The sequence below is a fragment of the Aulonocara stuartgranti genome (genome assembly GCF_965226115.1).
Source record: "Aulonocara stuartgranti genome assembly, chromosome: 7".
Taxonomy (NCBI): domain Eukaryota; kingdom Metazoa; phylum Chordata; class Actinopteri; order Cichliformes; family Cichlidae; genus Aulonocara; species Aulonocara stuartgranti.
The window spans coordinates 54,756,490-54,776,553 of NC_138945.1; the positions used below are offsets into that span (position 1 = coordinate 54,756,490).

Sequence of the window (20,064 nt, forward strand, 5' to 3'; positions counted from 1 at the left end):
GTTATTTGGAGAGTGACTGCTGTTGGTTGAAAAGAGTTAAAAAAAAAAAAAAAAAACTTCAGTGGTGTTGCACACTATTTTATATTATTTTTTTAAAGTCATTGTTAACCCTTTAAAGCCGGTCAGAGCAGCACGCTCCGTTTTGCGTAACTATTTTTAAATCCCTGTAGAATCTGAACCGTGTAAGCTAGCGCAATAATTTGTTTTGCATATGAAACCGGAGGAGTTGTACTTACATCTGATGCCATCAGCTTGTCCTAGGTCACGGTTTCCACATATAGCTTTGCAAAAATTGCATAAAAAGCGCTTGCAGGAACAAAAACATAATATTCCAGAAACACGCTTCGCCGTTCCTATCAGCTGTTCGTAACACTTCCCACAGTGAAATGATGCACATGCTGTTTTCTTTGCAAATTTGCATCATAGGATTGTTTTTTGTTTTTCCTGCAGTATATAAAAATTGCTGTATCTCCAAAATAAAACTATGAAGACACTCAAAATAAATTTCCTGTGGTGGGAAACTATTTTTTTGCAACTTTATTGTATTTAAAGTTTTGAGGGATAAACCTCTTAAATTTCTCCAAGTAGAAATATATGTAAACAAAACAAAAGCGATTTTCAATTTTTTTTGTAGTTTATTGCACTTTTTTGCAATTTATGTAATTACTATGGACTTAATGCATACATATTATTAAAATATGGGCTATAACAGTTGTATTGATGTATAGCAACTTGAAATGCTCCCACAAATGGCACTACAGCATGTAAAAAAAATAATATAAGCTCTGGTGGACTTGGTTCTATGGTAGGTCTTAAAGGGTTAAATAAATATCGTCAAATAATCGTGATCTCAATTTCAGTGAAAATAATCGTGATTATCATTTTTGCCATAATCGAGCAGCCCTACTCAAATGTGTTTTGACTAACAACATTTCCTATATTTTAACGTAATTTAATAATGTGATGTTCTCTTCATATCTAAGAAGCAGACTGATATGAAGTAAGTGAAAGGTCACATTATGCACAGCACATCTTACTCGGGCACAGAAAAAAACCGTCTAAATACATTTTCCACTGCCCTGCAAAAACAGTTCGTTAATACAAGAAGATGTGATCTTCTGCGCAGTGCCCCGTGATGCTCCCTGTGGACAAGTAATGATTTCGAAACAGTAATATTTTCCACTATAATTAGTAGTTCCGCGGTTACAGTGTGGCGTTGTCCTCGCGGGCTGAGGCTGGCCGCTGGGAGGCACGCAAGACGCACGAGAGCAAACCGTGCCTGAGCACGCGCATGTGTTGAATCCCACTCTCCGCTAGGCGCTCGGAGTCCCAGAGAGCGGAGGAGGAGAGGAGAAAAGTTAATGGCATTCTACTCTGGGAGTCAGTAAAAATGCTCGGCGCCTCTCTTCGCGGTAGGAAAACGTTTGAGCAGGCTCACTGAGGACGTTAAAGAGATGGCAGCCGCTGAACTTTACTCCAAGGTAGGTTTGAATTTGACTATCAGGTATCCAGCTTCACCCAGCTGAGTTAGTTAACTTTTAACTAACTCAGCTGGGTCAAGTATGGCGTTTTTCTCATAGGAGTGTCTGCTTAAATGAAGAGTTTACTAAATGAAGAGTTTAAGAACTCTTCATTTAGTAAAGGTCTTTAAATCAGACCTTTAGACTGTGTCAGCGCTGATGATATGAGTGAATGCTTCATAATTGCTATTCTTCAATTTTCCTGTCACTGATGTTTATGCTGTAGTTTTTTGTACGGTTTCTGTAAGTGAATGGTTGGTTGAATGGCTCTGACCCGTTTCCCCTCAGTATGCCCGTGTATGGCTCCCAGATGCAGCAGAAGTGTGGAAATCAGCAGAGCTTACCAAAGACTACACTCCTGGCGACCAGACGCTCTCTCTGCAGCTGGAGGATGGCACGGTGAGACAATTAAATACCAACTACTGTACATACGGGACACACAAGAGTTTCACATAGAGGCACTGAAATGGACATTGATCTTCTGTCTGAGAGCCATGCGCACATTTCTCTGCAGGAATGCTGGCAACAGAGCCTCATAAATTTCTATGTGCCCTGAAGGATTATTTGAGACAGCTGAGTTGTTTGATGAGCGCACAAAAATCCTTAAAAAACACTTAAAGAAGTCAACAAATTCATTTTCTGCCTTCAAAATAGGTGGAAAATAGGAAAAATTATGTGGTGAAAGAGTTATCCTCAGCTATGCTGCTGCCTGCAGCTATGATGTCGAGTTTGGGCATGCACAGCAGGTATGAAAATGAGGCCAAAGCTTTATCGTGAGTGAACATGAACAGGGGGAGCACAGTGGCTGCTTTTTAGCTTCATCATTAGGCACACCTGGTGATGCCATTCCCTAAAAGTGGAAGCAACTTACTCTCTTCTCTTCTTCGTGTTTTGCTACCTTTTTGTGTCTTTCTAGAAAGTGGAGCACAAAATAGACCCACGTACCAACAACCTGCCACCACTAAGAAACCCAGATATCCTGGTGGGGGAGAATGACCTCACAGCTCTCAGCTATCTCCATGAGCCAGCAGTGCTACACAACCTCAAAGTGCGCTTTATCGACTCCAGGTTGATTTACACATACTGTGGTAATGAGCGACATTTCCTTTGACTCGCACTATCACTGTCACTGTAGACTTTGGAGCTCTGCTCACTGTACACTCTGACATAATCTGCACTACGTTATGCTGATGTATGTGCTGCAGGTCGCTTTTAAAGGAACACAGCACCATATAATACAGGATACTTCAAATAAGTGAATTAAGTGAAAGCTAATGGATACTTGATTTTACCACCTTGTAGCTGGCGGTTGGTTCCCAGTGGACATTCCTGTGCTCCTGTTGCCTACAATAATGTGAAAAACAACGTTTATTTTGACTGTAGGCAGCCTGGGCCACACATTGGCTCTAGAATATTTTGGTATACTGAGAAGTTCATCGTGAACTCTGACTCCAAGATGACCAGATCCTGTGTGTGCAAACAAGCCCAAATCATCACCCCTCCACCACCATGGTTCAAAGTTGATTACAGGTGTTTGTGCTGCTCTGTTTGTTTTTTATATGGTGCTATGGTGGTCATACTTGTGGATGATCAGTTAACTACAGGTCATTTGATTAGCTGAACCTGCTTTTTACCCTGTTAATGCCTATACCATCAGTAAGAGCATATTTAGATTTTTACAGGACTGCATTGAGTTCTGTGAATATTTTGTTTTCTGCATGAGTTTAGGTAAGCCTCTAATATATTTACCACCCTGTCATATAGTTCCAGATCCATAGTTAGTTGGATAAAACCACATTTCTTTTGAAGTATTGCCTCTCAACACCAACAACACCTGTGGATTTTCATATAACAAATTTTCAAACAATCAAGATGGGATCGAAGTGCAATTTTTCAGCTTTAATCAAAGGGGCGTTTTTCAGAGCTAATTGTTAATTGTAAAACTAACAGTCATTTTAACAATAGAGATTGTTTTTGATTTCTGGTTGAAAATCCTGGTGCTTGTTTGTGGATCTTTCTAGATTTGGTTTTGTCTTCAGTAAATAAAAGCATCCTCTTTTTGGGTTGAGATCAGGTGTCTGACTGGAGACACTGAATTGAAGACATTGACAAGAATATGCCTTACAAAACTCTTGAGGTACTTTTGCCATATGCTTTGGGTCATTATCCATTTACAATATTAAACTCTGTCTGATCAGTTTTGGTGCATTTGGCTGAATCTGAGCAGAGAGTACAGCCCTGCACACTTCACCCTGTTACTGCTATCAGCAGTCACATCATCAGTAAACACTAGTGGCCCAGTTCCACTGGCAGCCATGCATGGCCACACCATAACATTATTTTTAGTTTTTTCCCCCAGCCTAAAGAGTTCCTCTCTTACTTGCACTGACATCTCTCTGAGCCTCATATTTAAAATTACAGTGAAAAGCTATAATATGCAAATTCAACGTTGAATTCACTTCAGATAATATGTCGTCTCAATTTGTCTTGAAACACTGATGGTACAGGCCTCACCTAGCCCTGCTTGAAAATAAAAGTTGATAAAATTTCTAAAACAGTTATTGCCATTTTATTTTTTAACTCCTTGAAATAAAGCTGGAAGCTTATGCTTCAGTCAGATCTTGATTGTTTTAAGTCCCTGGTGGTGGTATACAGAGACAAAATTACAAATATAGCTATTGTGCAACAAATTATGGATGACGAATGTCGTCCCTTTCTAGGGTCTCTGGTTGCCAGAGTCACTGTCTGTGTGTGGATGTGATGAGCAAGGTGTGGCTCTAACTGTGAAACAACATACTCATTGAAAAAAGACGTGCCAGTCAGAAGTCATTGTGAGCATATCCTGGATTATTTTCTCCCAGACTCTTTCACAAGTCTTTTTTCGTCCATAATGGTATGACGAGGCTGAAAACAAAAGGCAACAGAGCTTTTGTAACTGTGGCCCCCAGACTGTGGAACTCTCTCCCTTTGAGCTTGAGATCTGTGGACTCAGTGGTCTCTTCTAAAATCTCATCTTTTTAAACTTGCTTTTGGTTGATTTTTTGTTTTTGTTTTTATGTTTTAGCTTCTCTGTGAAGCACTTTGTGATTTTTATCTTGAAAGGTGCTATATAAATAAATTTTTACTTACTTTACTTACCCTCTGGTGGCTGTCAGAAACAATGCAAGTTTAAGTAATACATACACATATGTGTATATACACATACTATATATATGTACAGACTTCTTTCTAGTGGAGGGCTTATCATCATTTGTCGTACCCAAGCTGCCCCCCCCCCCCCCCCCCCCCCCAAAAAAAACAAAACAAAACTATTTTATCAGCTTTATCGGATTAAGAGACGGATGTTCATTCATGTTTGTTAATTTCTGTCATATTTATGTATTTCTGGATACAAAGAAAGTGAAATTGTTTTGGTTCCACTGTAAATGCTTTTGATATATTTTCATTTACCAAATTTGAGTAATATGTTTAACAATCTGATAATCAGTCTGCTTTTGCAGCTTGTTTGCCGTGGTAGAGTTTAAATACATGGGAAGAAGTAGTTTTAGACAATTCATGATGTTGTAATTTAGAGTGAACATTTTTCTTGTGGTTGATTATTAGGAATTGTCCTGGTTGCCATCAATCCGTATGAGAGACTGCCCATCTATGACGCTGCCATCATTAATGCCTACAGCGGACAAAACATGGGGGATATGGATCCCCACATCTTTGCAGTTGCAGAGGAGGCATACAAACAGATGGCCAGGTGTTGACATTTCAAAGTACATATCATGTTAAACTTTAAAGCAAGTAAATTCTTTTGTATTTCCTCTTACTAATGTTCAGTCTGTATGACACTTTCATCCAGGGATGAAAGAAATCAGTCCATTATAGTAAGTGGTGAGTCTGGGGCTGGCAAAACCGTCTCTGCCAAGTATGCAATGCGTTACTTTGCAACAGTCAGCTCCTCTGGAGAGGCCAATGTGGAGGAGCGAGTTCTTGCATCCAGTCCCATCATGGAGGTAAAGGACTTAGGACAAAAATAGAAGATATTAAAAGTTACTGAACATCTGTACGTATATTGATGTTATTTATGTTATACGCTAAATTTGTACATGTGTCATTGTTTTCAGTTTTGTGTCCAATTTTGTTGTTGTTTTTAAAAACTTATTTACCCTTTCATTTCATTTAATTGCAACTGTAGTGTAAATCATGATGCAACTTTCTCTGCCTGTGGTCTATATGTCTCTGCAACAATTAATTTAGAAATACCCTTTCACTGTTGGGATCAACACTCCTGTCACAGTAGAAATAACACAGCGTTGCGTGGGTTGAATCTGATCTACCCTGATGCCTACGTGGCTTTTGATTATGCCACTAAGCACTAACAGATTGTTTGAGCATGACAACTGCAGCAAGACAAATAAATTAAAAATAGATTAGGATCCAGAACAGCAGACTGGGACCTTTACAGAAAACCCTGCAACTATCACTTCTGAGTGCCAAACACATGCCTGATCATCTACATCAGAATTCCCTGTCCATGGTCAGAGCTTCATCTTATTTTAACTTGTTGAACTGAAACTTTTTATATTTTATGTAGGCCCTTGGAAATGCCAAGACAACAAGGAACGACAACAGCAGCCGCTTTGGAAAATACATTGAGATTGGGTTTGACACAAAGTATTGCATAACTGGGGCTAACATGAGAACCTACTTACTGGAAAAGTCTCGAGTTGTGTTTCAGGTAAATTTCATTTCTTTGGATTTTACTTGAATATTTAATATTTTTATATGAAGCATTTCTCCTCCAAAGTGAGCTATTTTAAAGCACTGTAATGTTTGTGTAACAGTGTTTAATGCGCAGTGTAGTAACAATGAACCATAAACAACCCACTGTTTGATTTGTCTGGGAGAACACCAGCTATTTTTAAGGCAACATTTAGTTTGAATTTCTGCCTAATTTTACTAAGTTTTCTTTGTGGTACATTTTTGTGGTAACTATGTTACATCTGTATTCACAACTTTAGGCCCACAGTGAAAGGAACTACCATATATTCTACCAGCTATGTGCCTCTTCACATTTACCAGAGTTCAAAGCCTTCAGGTTAGGTGTGCAATTCTCTAAAATATAAATTTCCTTTAGGCATTTAAAAAAAAAAAAATAAAACATTTTGCAATTACAGTTGTCTGTATTAATACAGTATTTTCTTTCACTAATGAGGTAAGGTTGCGCAGATGACTTCCACTGCACTAACCAGGGTCAGAGCCCAGTCATAGATGGAGTGGATGATGCCAAAGAGATGTGCAATACCCGTAGGTCTTTCTCACTGTTAGGTGAGTGTTTGCTGTGTTTTAGTAAGGTTTACATGTGCATGTAGAGCAGATCGTTTGATGATTGTGTTATAGAGTTTTGTTTGACACATAAGCCCAAAGTGGGAAGGATGCAACATTTAATTCACATTATTTTCATTTTCAAAACTTTCAGTGACTCGTGAGATCCAACGAGTCTGGCCATTTTCTTGCTGAAAGAACAATTCCCTTTGGGGGAAAAATGTTTCTTTGTAAAGATGATAATTTAGAATAACTTCGTATTGAGTTGGAGTTACTTTTGCTTTAAGGCAGTGGCATCAAACATGTTGCCCAGGGCCTAGAACTGGCAGGCCAGTAGGTCTAATTCAGCCTCTGGATAACATGATATCTTCAATTTTGATGGAGTGATCTGAACACTGTGAAAGAATGATATTAAATTGTGCAGAAAGTATTTTTGGATGGCCACAAGTTGTTTGCTTCATACACAGTAAAATAGTTACACAAACTGTACTCTCTGTGCTTTGCAGGTCCAGTGTGAATAATGTGAAACATTACAGAAATGAACTTCATGTGGTTCCTTAAATGCAAACATTGTAGAACATGCATGCACTTCTTCACATTAAGTAAACATGTTTTCTGTCCAGCCCAGTTGAGATTAAATTGGGCTATATGCTGGCAATTAACTAAAGCCCCCCTCTTATAGAAACATGGGATCCCCTCACTATAGGGGTCAAGGGTTCATTTGTCATTCATCTGTACAGTCTTGGTTTTGGACTCAGTGACATTAAAAATCCTCATTTATTGTCTTGATTGTAGGAATTGGGGAAAGTGATCAAATGGAAATTTACCAAATTCTGTCAGCTATTCTTCATCTTAGCAATGTGGAGGTAAAAGACCAGTCAGCAGACAGATGCAGCATAAAGGTAAACATTATTTTTCACAGGACACAACATACAATTTTTAAAAAATATATAATTGTATGAATGTTGCTTTGAGGATGTGTAGGTCTTTATCAGATCAATGTTATTCATGTATTTCCAGCAGGATGATGTCCACCTGATGGTTTTCTGTGACCTGATGGGAGTGCCTTGCGAAGAAATGGCCCACTGGTTATGCCACAGGAAGCTCAAGACAACCACGGAAACCTTTGTTAAGCCTGTTCCCAAAATTAATGCGATCTATGGCCGAGATGCCCTAGCCAAACACATTTATGCCAGACTCTTCAGCTGGATTGTGGACAGTATCAACAGTGCCTTAAAATCCACAGTGAAGCAGCACTCATTCATTGGTGTGCTCGACATTTACGGGTCTGTTTTTGAACACTAGCTTTCTCTGTCTATACTCTGCAGTTCACCAGATATGTTTGTTTTTAATTTAACTTTGTATTTTTCCTCAGGTTTGAAACTTTTGACATCAACAGCTTCGAACAGTTCTGCATCAACTATGCCAATGAAAAGCTTCAACAACAGTTCAACCTGGTATGTGTCTTTTTCTCTTCAAATTGTTTTTACATATTTATTTATTTTGAACAATAATGACAGATCTTATTATCTTATAATGTTTTGTTTTTTTTGTCAAAACATACAGTACCTGTAAATCATTTTTAGCTCCCATTCTTTCCAGCATGTCTTCAAACTGGAACAAGAGGAGTACATGAAAGAGGAAATCCCTTGGACACTGATTGACTTCTATGACAATCAGCCTTGTATTAATCTCATCGAAGCCAAACTGGGCGTCCTGGACCTTCTGGATGAGGAGTGTAAGGTAAAATGCTGTTTTTGTTTATTTTCTTCCCACCAGAAGTGTGTCCAGCTGCTTTTCAGACTCTCCGCCACACTGTGCTTGGAGGTTATGAGTAATGCCGTGACTAACTGATGTGTCAGCTCTTCCTCTTTCCACAGATGCCCAAAGGATCTGACGAAACATGGGCACAGAAGCTGTACAACACCCTCCTGAAGCAGAATGCTCACTTTGAAAAACCAAGGTTGTCAAATAGAGCTTTCATCATCCACCACTTTGCTGACAAGGTGAAAAGGAATTGTATGGCTTACGCTAATGTGCCCTTGCTTCAGCTTGAAGGGTTCAGGATCTCTTTCTGTTGTGTGTTCGTGGGTTTTCTCCAGGTGTCTCAAATGAACTTTAACTGAATTGCTTGTGTGTGCAAATGTGTGTACTTGTGACTTCATTGGTTACTGACTACTCTGTGGTATAAACCCATGCTTTTTCCCAGTGTGTGCTGGGATTAGCTCCAGCTCTCCATATCCTGAACAGAACAAGCAGTGTGGAAACAGACGGATGTGTGACTCATTTACTAAGCAAAACTAAAAACAGTGAAGTTGTACCTGTCTGCAAAGTCAAAATCCATACCTTTCCCACAAATGTTTGATTCATATGATTCTGTTTATTGAAGCCATACCACTCAGTCTGCTTCAGGCTTTGGGTGAATATGATCTTTGCTCTTTTAGTGAGAGAACACAGTCTGACCTGGTCCTTTGTGCCTAGGTGGAGTATCAGTGTGTGGGCTTCCTGGAGAAAAATAAGGACACAGTCAATGAAGAACAGATTAATGTGCTGAAAAAGAGCAAGGTGAATTTATAAACTTTCTGTTGTTTATTATATTCTCACTTCTGCTAATATTCAGGGGGTGTTTTTGTTTTTTTGTGTAAAAGTATTCAGAAGGTTTAAATTTCAGCATCACTTAGCCAAGATCAAATGTCGTATGTTTGTGGGCACACACCCTTGAATTGTTCAGGCATAACTATTGAAGGAAGTACACACTTGTCCGCATTGAAAATGCTGCCATCTGCTGTTCACTGATTACTTCTGTTGTTTCAGTTTGATCTGCTGCTGAAGCTATTTGAGGATGATGAGAAGGCAGCAAATTCTTCTAACAAACTTACAAGCAGCATTGGAAGGGCTGGATCAGCTAAGAAGGATACTAAGAAGACTGTTGGACTGCAGGTGAGAAAATGACTCACAGGTAACTCTTTGACTGTTCCCCCCCCCCCCCCCCTTTTTTTTTTCAGTCTATATTTTGGTAGAACATTAACGAGCAAACAGGAAATTAGGGTTAAAGTGAGGGAGGCATGAAGAATATGGTCTGGGGTGGAACCCAGGCTTCTCTGGCCTTCTCAGCATAAAGGTTGGATGTACAGCCAGTTGAGTGGCAACTACCCCAAGGAACTTTGACATTTCCACTCATACAACTCTCATACTATAGACGGCCATGACATTGGACAGAATTGCAGGGTTTTAGCTGGTCTTTCTTGTAACTGTGTGCTAATGAATTCTGTAAAGTTATACAGTGTCTCATTATGTAAGCATAACCATTGTAAAGATGAATTTATCACAGTGTTAGTTAAACCTGTAATAACCAGCTTGTGCAGAACAGACAGAGAAGCCGATATGCTTTGATTTAACTGTTGATTTGTACTCCATGTTCACTAAAGTCCTCATATTTAAGGTTTATTTTGCCCTTCTTTATAACTGTTAAATTATAAAGAAGCGTTGTGAATGTGATGTTTGATAGTTCTGAAGTCCCTGTTCTCAAAGCCTGGAGAGCATGCATGATTGTGGACATTGTATCAGCTGTTCAGGTTCAAGTCGGTTTAGGATCCTTGTAGAGAAACTGCATGATGGGGGAGAATTAAAACTAATGTGGAAATTTATAGTAACTGACCATGTTAATTATTGTATTTTTCTATTCTCTTAGGAAGAATTCATTCTTGTCTTTTTATTCAGTTTCGACAGTCCCTGCATTTGCTGATGGAAACACTGAATGCTACAACTCCTCACTACGTGCGCTGCATCAAACCAAATGACCATAAAGCTCCGTTCACGTGAGGCAGATTTTGTTTTTTGTTGTTGTTTTTTTTTGTTTCCCACTTTTTCTTCATACAGCTATGTTCGACAAGAACAGATTAAAGGTTGTGCGCTTATGTTATTTTAAATAAAGATTGGACCCTGTGAGGGCTGTACAACAGCTTCGAGCATGTGGCATCCTCGAAACTATCCGGATCTCAGCAGCAGGCTTCCCATCAAGGTAGCATATCAGAAAGCACTTCTGATACAGAGCAAACAGCCACGAGAAGCTGTTAAAAAAATGTTTGCAATAGATAATCCTATATAAATTATAGATATAATTTATGATCTGATTATTGCAGGTGGACCTATCAGGAATTTTTTAGCCGCTATCGGGTTCTCATGAAGCAAAAGGACTTGCTTCCTGATAGAAAACAGGCCTGCAAAAATCTCCTGGAAAAACTTATAAAGGTATGGGTGTGTTTTATAAAATCAGCTTTCACAGGCTCACTTTAATGTGATGTAATACATATTAGACTGTGTGTTTGTTTTTTTTGTTTTTTTTTTATTTTGTTTTAGGACCAGGGGAAATACCAGTTTGGCAAAAACAAGATCTTCTTCAGAGCTGGCCAGGTGGCTTTCTTGGAGAAGCTGCGCTCGGACAAATTGCGTATGGCTTGTGTCTCCATCCAGAAGACTATTCGCTGCTGGCTGGCACGCAAAAAGTACCTGAGGATGAGGGAGTCTGCCATTACTATTCAGAAACATGTACGGGGTCACCAGGCACGCTGGTAAGTGAGGATGCCAAACAAGAGCAGAAGTTTGATTTTAGAAACTTTATGGATATTTTAGATGTATTTCTGAAATGCTTTTTTCTGTCAGTTATGCCAAGTTTCTGCTGCAAACCAGAGCAGCTATTATCATTCAGCGCAATGTGCGAATGTGGTCGAAAAGGAAACTCTACCAGCAGCAGCGTTCTGCAGCTATCACTGTTCAGTGCTTCTGGAGGGCTCACATGGCTAGAAAGCAGTACCATAAGGTAACATCATGTTGATCTTTAGACGTTTACTATATCCTACCTATTTTTTTCTTCTGTATTCATTGAGAGATTTGAATGCTAATCAATAAACAAAAAAATAAACAATATAAGTTGACCATATACCGACAAACTAAATATGGGAAAAAGAGCATCTTTGCCTAATAATGTGGGATATGTTACAAATGAGACGTATTTAGCATCTGAATACATTATATTTAAAGGCAGTCTTCCCAACCCCTTCACTAAGTCAATGCAGTGAGCATAAAAATAAGCTAAAGTTTAATTCTTATGCATTATGTCTTTTTATTCTTATGTATTCTTCTGTTTTTTTCCTGGGTAAGATTTAAAATGATTATTTTAATAGCTGTTTTTGCTGGTAATCATCACTGTAGCCATCAAGTGGTATATGTTTTGAGCTTTAAGTTTCTTGTGAGAACACAGACAGTTATTAGAAGTTTCCTGATTTTAGTTGTAGCTGAACTTCCTTTTAATTGTGGTATTTTTCATTGAATTCAGTGCGGCTTGTGACCTTGTGATGATGAGCTGTTTTCCGCCTTGGGTTTTAGCCCCCGGAAACCCAAGCCTGCCCTCACTTCCATTCAGTGAAAGCCAGATTATTTTTTTTAATGCTTCTGCCTTACAGCAGTGACTTTTGAAAACCTCTCATTACGAGAAAGAAAAACACAGTGCAGACCCACATAAAGAAGGATGTCTGCTCGCTCTATTTCTATATGATTCTCAAGTTAAAATCTGTAATTAATGATGTTTGAAACTGAAATGGTCTGGGATTATTCGTGTAAGACAGAGATGCACTTCTAACAGACTTAATTTTTTAAAATATATGATAAGCACTATGTACAAGTAACTGTATTTTTTTTTTAAGTGAAAGTCTTTTACTTCACTTTTAAATATGACGTTATGAACTTGCTTTTGCCCTTCTTTGTTTTCACAGTTGATGTATGAGAAAAAGGCAATAGTCATTCAGAAGTGGGTGAAAGGCTGGCTGGCCAGACAGCATTACAAGCGCATCCTGGCAGCCATTATCCTGCTGCAGAGTTGTGTGCGTCGCATGAGGGCAAAGAGGGAACTAAAGAAGCTGAAAGTAGAAGCACGCTCTGTGGAGCACTTCAAGAAGCTCAATATTGGCATGGAGAACAAGATTTTGCAGTTGCAGCACAAGATAAATGAGCAGGTGGGTATTGTGTGAGTATGGAGGTCTAGATTTGTACGAGGTACGTATTTGATTACTCTGTCACAAGAAAAAAAGTTCATTGGGAGTTGTCATATCACATGAACAGCATGTGTTTGTACCCCCCCTCCCGCAGCAAAAGGAAAACAGAGAACTCAGTGAGAAGCTGAGTGTTACGGAGAAAGCTCAGACTATGGAGATAGAGAGACAGAGCAGTGAGATAGAAAACCTGCGTAGATCAGAGCAAGAGACCAGAGCTAAAGCAGAGAGGCTACCCTCACTGCTGGAGCAGCTCTCCTTCCTCCAGCACGAACTGGAAAACACCCGCAGAGAGAAGGAAGACCTGGAAGAGCAGACAAAGGTCTACAAGGAGCAGACAGAGCAGGTAAGCCGTTATTCCAGTCTTCGAGATTTGCCTCAAACCTTGACCTGACTTCCTTTCATACCTGTTAATTATAAGAAAAGGTGACATCGTAGATTAATGACACAATGTCACATGCAATTTAGATAATATTGTATTCCATAACACCTCAGAATATAGAGAATAACAAGTTGCCTTACTGTAAATGTTGAATAAAGAGTGTTATATGACATATATTTGGTGGCAAGAGGACCTTAAAAATGTGTCATTTTCCAAAGAATGAACAGAAATAATATCTGATGATTATGTCCACTCTCACAATCAGGTGGTAGATGAACTTAACACGAAGAACAACTTGTTGAAAAATGACGTAGATGAACTGAACAAGCAAATCGTTGAACAAGCGCAACAGCTGACAGGTACTAAACGGTTACCGTCAGGCCTTTACTAGTCATCAATAATTCCTGACATTTAGAAAAAAAATATGCATAAAGAAAACTGTTTTGACCCAGAGATTCAAACCAACGCTGAGAACACCAAACAGCTGGAGCAGGACTTGACTGAGGAACGTTCTCGATACCAAAGTCTGCTGAGCGAACACCTGCATCTGGAGGAGCGGCACAGAGACCTGAAGGAACAGATGGATCTCAACACTGTGAGGAACTATACTTAGTATTCAAACACACATTAGGAATTTCAAGCATAACTTACAAACCATGACCAGTTTTTACATGGTCACAATGACTTACAGAGCATACCAAAACCAGCTATAAGTACTAGACAAAGACTAAGTGCTGCAAACATAGGAATGCTTGTCATGTTTATTCCCTGTATGACATGTTGTCTTTTTCATTTTCACCTAGACTTCAAGCAAATCTAGTCTGAAGAGGACAGACTCCAACTACAGCAGTAACTCATCTGAGTTTAGTCAGAGCTTAGGCTCTACTGAGGGTGAAGACAGCTCTGTACAAACAGAGGTATGAAATACTCGCCTGTCTGTCAGCTTTGAGGTGGCTGTGAAGCATTTTGTGGGATGTACTACGAGGAATTTTACAGGTAACACGTTTTTATGAGGCACTTCAGAAGACGGTTCTGGGTAGAGTTCGCATGTTATCTATGTGGGTTTCCTCTAGGCACTGGATGCTCCTTCCTCAGATCATCTGTGGGAAGATTTCTTTCTGGCATTGTCTGTGTTATAATCCTATTAGTGCAGCATTCTTAGTTAGATTCTAAAGAGATCAACCAGGGCTTGCTGTGTTTTGTTAGGATGAGACCCAGACTGCAGTGGACCTGCCAGTCCTCTTGAAGCTTCAGAGGAGAGTGAAAGAGCTGGAGCAGGAGAAACAGTCACTATGGCAGCAGCTGGATAAACGAGAGGAAGACCAGCAAGAAAAAGCAAAAGTATGAATGCAATTTTTCTCTCTCCAAAAATGTAAAATTGCAAAATATACATAGCTGCTTTTTTTTTCTTAAAGGGTTTTGGTGATTTTATTTATTATTATTATTTATTGATATTTTTCTAAATAAAAGGTGGTCGAGGAACAGAGAACAAGTGGAAGAGCAGAACTGGACTTGGAAACATTGAAGGTGTGATGCTCTGTGGTTCAGTTTCAGCATACCAGAAATAAAGTGCCCACAAATAGTTTTAACATATTACCACAGTCTATAATAACCTTTCTTTGTACTGAAATACTGAAAGATGATTATAAACAAAATATATTTATTGATTCTTTTTGTTTTTTTTGTCTTTCTTGTTTCTAAATGTCTCGATGCAGCGACAAGAACTGGAGTCTGAGAACAAGAAATTGAAGCAGGATCTAAATGAGCTGCGAAAGTCTCTGACTAATGAGAACAGTGATTTAGTGCCCCCTGCCCCTGGTTCTCTGCCCTACAAAGTCCTGCTGGAGCAACTCAATTCTTCCACAGAGGAGCTGGAGATGAGGAAAGAGGAGGTGCTGCTCCTGCGGTCGCATTTGGTGCGCCAAGAGGCTCTTAAACACAAGGTGAAAAATTGAATGATACTGTTGTTATTCCCATTAAAAGAAATGGAAATACATTCATTTAAAAACACTGTATTTTCATTAAAATGTATAATGTGGGGATAGGTTAATTGGATAATCCAAATTGTCACTAGGTGTGAATGTGAGTGCGAATGGTTGTCTGTCCCTGTGTGTTGGCCCTGCGACAGACTGGCGAACTGTCCAGGGTGTACCCTGCCTCTCGCCCTATGACAGCTGGGATAGGCTCCAGCGCCCCCCGCGACCCTGAAAAGGATAAGCGGAAGCGAATGGATGGATGGATGGATGTATAATGAACAGTAATTAGAGGGATATAATATTGATCTGACCTGCAGGACTCTGCACTGGGAGAAGGTGTGAAATTGGATCTCAGTGAAATCCCCTCATATCAAGATGTTCACAAGTAAGACCTCCTGGTTTCTGCTGAAATATTAATGTTCCTGAAAAATTTGAATGCAATGAATTCATGTTGTGATGCTCCAATTGCTCAGATCCACTGACATCCACACACTGAATGAAGATGGAGAGCTGTGGCTGGCTTATGAAGGCTTGAAAGAGACAAATAGGTAATGAAGTAATAATAGTCAGGACTTATTAAAGCAAGTTCATGTTCAAGGCCATTGAAAGCTGTCCCTCCATCCTGCAGGCTTCTGGAGTACCAGATGCACGAGCAGGAACGGGTTCACAATGAGAGGTACATGAAGCTGGTAGAGGAGATGAACAAGCTGAAGGATGAAAAGGAGCAGCAGCAGCAGATGTTGGCTCAGAGCCTCCTTTTGCCTGAAGATGCCCGAATTGAAGCAAGCTTGAAGCTTGAGATTACACGGCTGACCAGAGAGAACCTGGTGGGTTTATCCAACATCTATCACTCTGCCTTAAAGTAAAGTGGTAGTAATAATAATATTAGTAATACTTTTAGTTTCACAGTTTCAGTAACAAACACCTCTCTGCCATGTATTAGCCTTAAAATAATAATGTAATCATTTAATTTTTATGTAATTTTAGGAACTTCTGGAACAGCAAGAGAAACAAGACAAAACCATTAGAAAGCTGAAAAAACAACTTAAGCTTTACATGAAAAAGGTTGAAGATTTTGAAGGTAACCACAAAGAACTGAGTTTGTACATAGTTACACTTATTTTTAAGAGCATGTTAGCAATAATCCTGTCATTGCTCATGTTATTGCTGTGTTTAGTGAGCACTGAGCAAGAGACCAGACGCTCAGTGGTGAGTCCTCCTGGCAGAGCAGTGAACATCACCCGCAAGGAGAAGGAGTACCAGGGCATGTTGGAGTACAAGCAGGGTGACGAGAGCCGGTTGCTTAAGAATCTGGTCATAGGTGGGACAAACATATGTTCAAGGAAATAATAAAATGTGGTTGATGTTTTTTGTAATGAAATGGTTCAATCTGCTAAGATCTGAAGCCTCGCGGCGTTGCTGTCAGCTTCACTCCAGGCCTTCCTGCCTACATCATCTTCATGTGCGTACGATATGCAGACATTGTGAATGACGATCAGAGAGTTAGCACTCTGCTAAATTCAACCATCAGCAGCATCAAAGGGGTCATCAAGGTGCAGCATATAACTTAAATCTGCATTATTAAAGTAAGTGACGCTTTTAGTTTGATTTAATTTTTATAATCTTTCTGCAGAGGAGAGGAAATGACTTTGAAGTGGTGTCTTTCTGGCTGGCTAACACCTGCCGGTTAATGCACTGTCTGAAGCAGTACAGTGGTGATGAGGTAAGCTTGAAAGTTTGCCAGTATACCAGTGTTATTTATGTAGCTGTACATAGAACTTAATTAATCCTACATATCTGTACGACTTTTGTGGACTTCAGGTGTTTATGGTGCACAACACGGCTAAGCAGAATGAGCACTGCTTGACCAATTTTGAACTATCAGAGTACCAGCAGGTCTTTGGCGATCTGGCCATTCAGATTTACCGTCAACTCATCAAATGTATGGAGGACATCCTGCAGCACCTCATAGGTGAGGAGACGTAATCTAATGATACTTAACAAGTAACAACATATGTTATTAAGTCTGTCATCTACAATTTGTGTCTTATGTGTAGTTTCGAGCATGCTGGAGAACGAGACAATCCAGGGTGTTTTAGGGTCCAAACCAACAGGCCTGAGGAAGAGGAGCACCAGTTTCTCAGAAGAGGGGGCTGTTACAATGGAGGTCCTCCTGCAGCGTCTTGGCCTCTTCCACACCACCATGAGTCAGCATGGGATGGACTCAGACCTCATTAAACAGGTGGTCAAGCAGCAGTTTTACATCATCTGTGCGGTCACACTCAACCACCTGCTGCTGCGGAAGGACATGTGCTCCTGGGGTAAAGGCCTGCAGATCAGGTACAGCCAAACACACACTGGGCATGAAAAACAAAAAGAGATGGTAAAGAGAGCGAAGATAAAAAATAAAAAATAAAAATGATAGTCTATTATTTATATCAGGCAAGATTTCTGCTTTATCATCAATCAGCATTCAAAAGTCAAGACATAAAATAAACGGCTGCTTGTCGTATTTGAATTACAGGTATGAATTTCAAACACAAGACCTCAGTCCCATCTTACTGAGTTATGTTACATTAGCCTTATATGTTTAGACCTTGATTTTAATCTGAAGTTTCCCCCTTTTGACACAGACTGATCACGTACTGCATATAATTTACCTGGCTGTCCAGGTAAAGAAGATGCTATTATTTTATAGCTGCATCATTACATGAAATATAAATATTCCAGATATAATACAAAGGAGGTTTTTAAACACATTTCACCACTTCTTAAGCAAACACATTTGGAAAAAAGTTCATATGGTTTAACAAGTTCAAATGCACAATGGTAACTCAGGAGAGATGGTTAAGATGGGGTCTGAGGGGAGCCAGGTTCACCCAAACTAATGTCAAGGTCACTGATGGCACACTGAATGAGATCTAGCTGGGAGAACGACGGGAGAGAAATCTAGGGGCTTTATTTCAAAGAGCAAAATGTAAGGTAATACCATTTGAGACAACTTTTTGATTTGAGTTGGGCATTCACCAGAGAGAAAACATGAAGAGGGCATCAACTGATCCTAACATAAGACTATATTAATTGACCTTTACCCTTGAATATGAGGTTAACAAATAGCACTGCCAAAACCATAAAGGTGGCAGAGTTTTCAGGTAATATAATACATATCTGTTTTTTTATATTTGTTTTAATTTCTGTGGTTGGATAGAAGAATGATGGAAGAACTTACCTGGGCAGTATGGAGCTTAATCTGTATTGTTTCTCTGGGTTCAGGTACAATGTATGGCAGCTGGAGGAGTGGCTGGCTGAGAGAGAGCTGACAGACTGTGGTGCAAAAGAAACTCTGGAGCCTCTCATACAGGCTGCACAGCTTCTACAGATCAAGAAAAAGACTGAAGCAGATGCCCAAGCCATCTGCAACATGTGCACTGGCCTCACCACAGCGCAGGTTGATCATCAGTTAAGACTCAGCTTTGTTAATCTGTAGACAGTTTATCCTGCTTGTGCTCTGATTGCCTTTTGTTTTTTGTTGTTTATTGTTGACAGATTGTCAAAGTATTGACCTTGTACACACCGGTGATTGAGTTTGAAGAGAGAGTGTCACCTTCATTCATCACAACGATTAAAGTGAGTAAAGCCTCTTTTACTATTATGTTAATGTTTAATATGTTTGTAACTTTTCTTTATCTGGCTTTGTTTGTTTGCTTTGCATTTTAGAACCTTTTGAAAGACAGAGCTGAGTCATCCACTTTGATGATGGATGCCAAGAAAATCTTCACCGTCACCCTCCCGTTCACACCTTCCTCTGTTGCTCTGGACACCGTCCAGATCCCGAGTAGCCTCAATCTGGGCTTCCTTACTCGCATCTAGACCTGTAACTTCTGATACTTGCATATAAAAATATCTTCACAGTTGGCTTTTATTGGACTCCAGAAACCAAGGAGAGGCCGTGTACATGTTATCTGTTTGCTTTTAGTATGAAGCATAAATGCTCTTGGAACAGTGAATATAAAATATAGGTCTCTTAATGGTTGCAAATCTTGTGTTGCTGACTGTATTGTAAACACACTGGTTCATTCTTGCGTTCATGGGTCGGAAGTTTCACAAATTCACTTGCTTATATGGTATTTATGATTACATGAATTCATAAAAGTGGAGTTCATATTTTTTAATTTAGTAAGAAATTTGGGAGCACTCCAGTATTTCTTTATATTTTTATAACTGCTGATGTAATGTTATTCTATTTATGCACATCATGGCAAGGGGAAGGAAGAGAGACTTCAAGTACATATATGTATATGTATTTAACTGATGTTGTCGGTCACATTAAAGGCTGGCTGATCAGTAACATGATGGTGTTAAAATGCTGCACAGTGTTTAACTACCTTGTGAGGTATGTCAAGCTTGGTGTTCTGTTGAATTTTCAGAACAATCAAGAGTATTTTAGTTATGGTCAATATTTCTCTTGACACAGTAATGCATCCACTTCTCTTTGTAATAAGGTATACAGCTGTGTCTAACTGTAGACATCCTCCATTAAAGAAACTGGGAGTAAAATTTAATTAAATGTGCTGGCCCAACATTGCCTTTGTAGCTGCACATTGCTGTGCAGCTAAATAGCATGCTATCTCCTGTTCACAAGTGCTGTGAATTTGCAAAAGTTTAACAGATGAAATGACCTAAAAATTTATGAATGATTAACCTGCTGCCCACTGGGGATGTGTTAATGTGCTTCCTTGCCTTTCTGGTTCAGTCTTTTGTGAGTCTTGGGTCGGATTGACTTAAATGTGATGAGTTGGTTTTTAAAGAAGTTAAGTGTTTGT

The 20,064-nt window shown here is 39.5% G+C and overlaps 1 protein-coding gene across 6 annotated transcripts; it reads left to right on the forward strand.

Moving 5' to 3' along the window:
• The first annotated feature begins 911 nt into the window (after positions 1-911).
• Positions 912-19,808, forward strand: LOC309711433 (unconventional myosin-Va-like). 6 transcript variants are annotated; one of them, XM_082541748.1, is made up of 40 exons: positions 914-1,481; positions 1,809-1,919; positions 2,437-2,608; positions 5,124-5,268; positions 5,371-5,524; positions 6,106-6,249; positions 6,533-6,614; positions 6,732-6,839; positions 7,632-7,738; positions 7,857-8,122; positions 8,212-8,293; positions 8,439-8,579; positions 8,717-8,842; positions 9,318-9,401; positions 9,651-9,776; positions 10,557-10,654; positions 10,771-10,857; positions 10,979-11,087; positions 11,196-11,407; positions 11,499-11,655; positions 12,608-12,847; positions 12,981-13,229; positions 13,531-13,624; positions 13,718-13,860; positions 14,069-14,182; positions 14,472-14,606; positions 14,736-14,792; positions 14,981-15,208; positions 15,559-15,626; positions 15,715-15,789; positions 15,870-16,068; positions 16,229-16,322; positions 16,419-16,562; positions 16,640-16,794; positions 16,875-16,964; positions 17,063-17,213; positions 17,299-17,581; positions 18,515-18,689; positions 18,788-18,868; positions 18,959-19,808. In XM_082541748.1, the coding sequence occupies exons 1-40, from the start codon at positions 1,455-1,457 to the stop codon at positions 19,109-19,111; spliced, it is 5,466 nt and encodes a 1,821-aa protein (XP_082397874.1). In that variant the 5' UTR covers positions 914-1,454; the 3' UTR covers positions 19,112-19,808. The 6 variants fall into 6 exon arrangements, with proteins under 6 accessions (XP_082397873.1, XP_082397875.1, XP_082397876.1 ...); XM_082541747.1 differs by having other exon boundaries at positions 912-1,481; positions 7,860-8,122; positions 16,229-16,562; XM_082541746.1 differs by having other exon boundaries at positions 913-1,481; positions 16,229-16,562.
• The last annotated feature ends 256 nt before the right edge of the window (positions 19,809-20,064 follow it).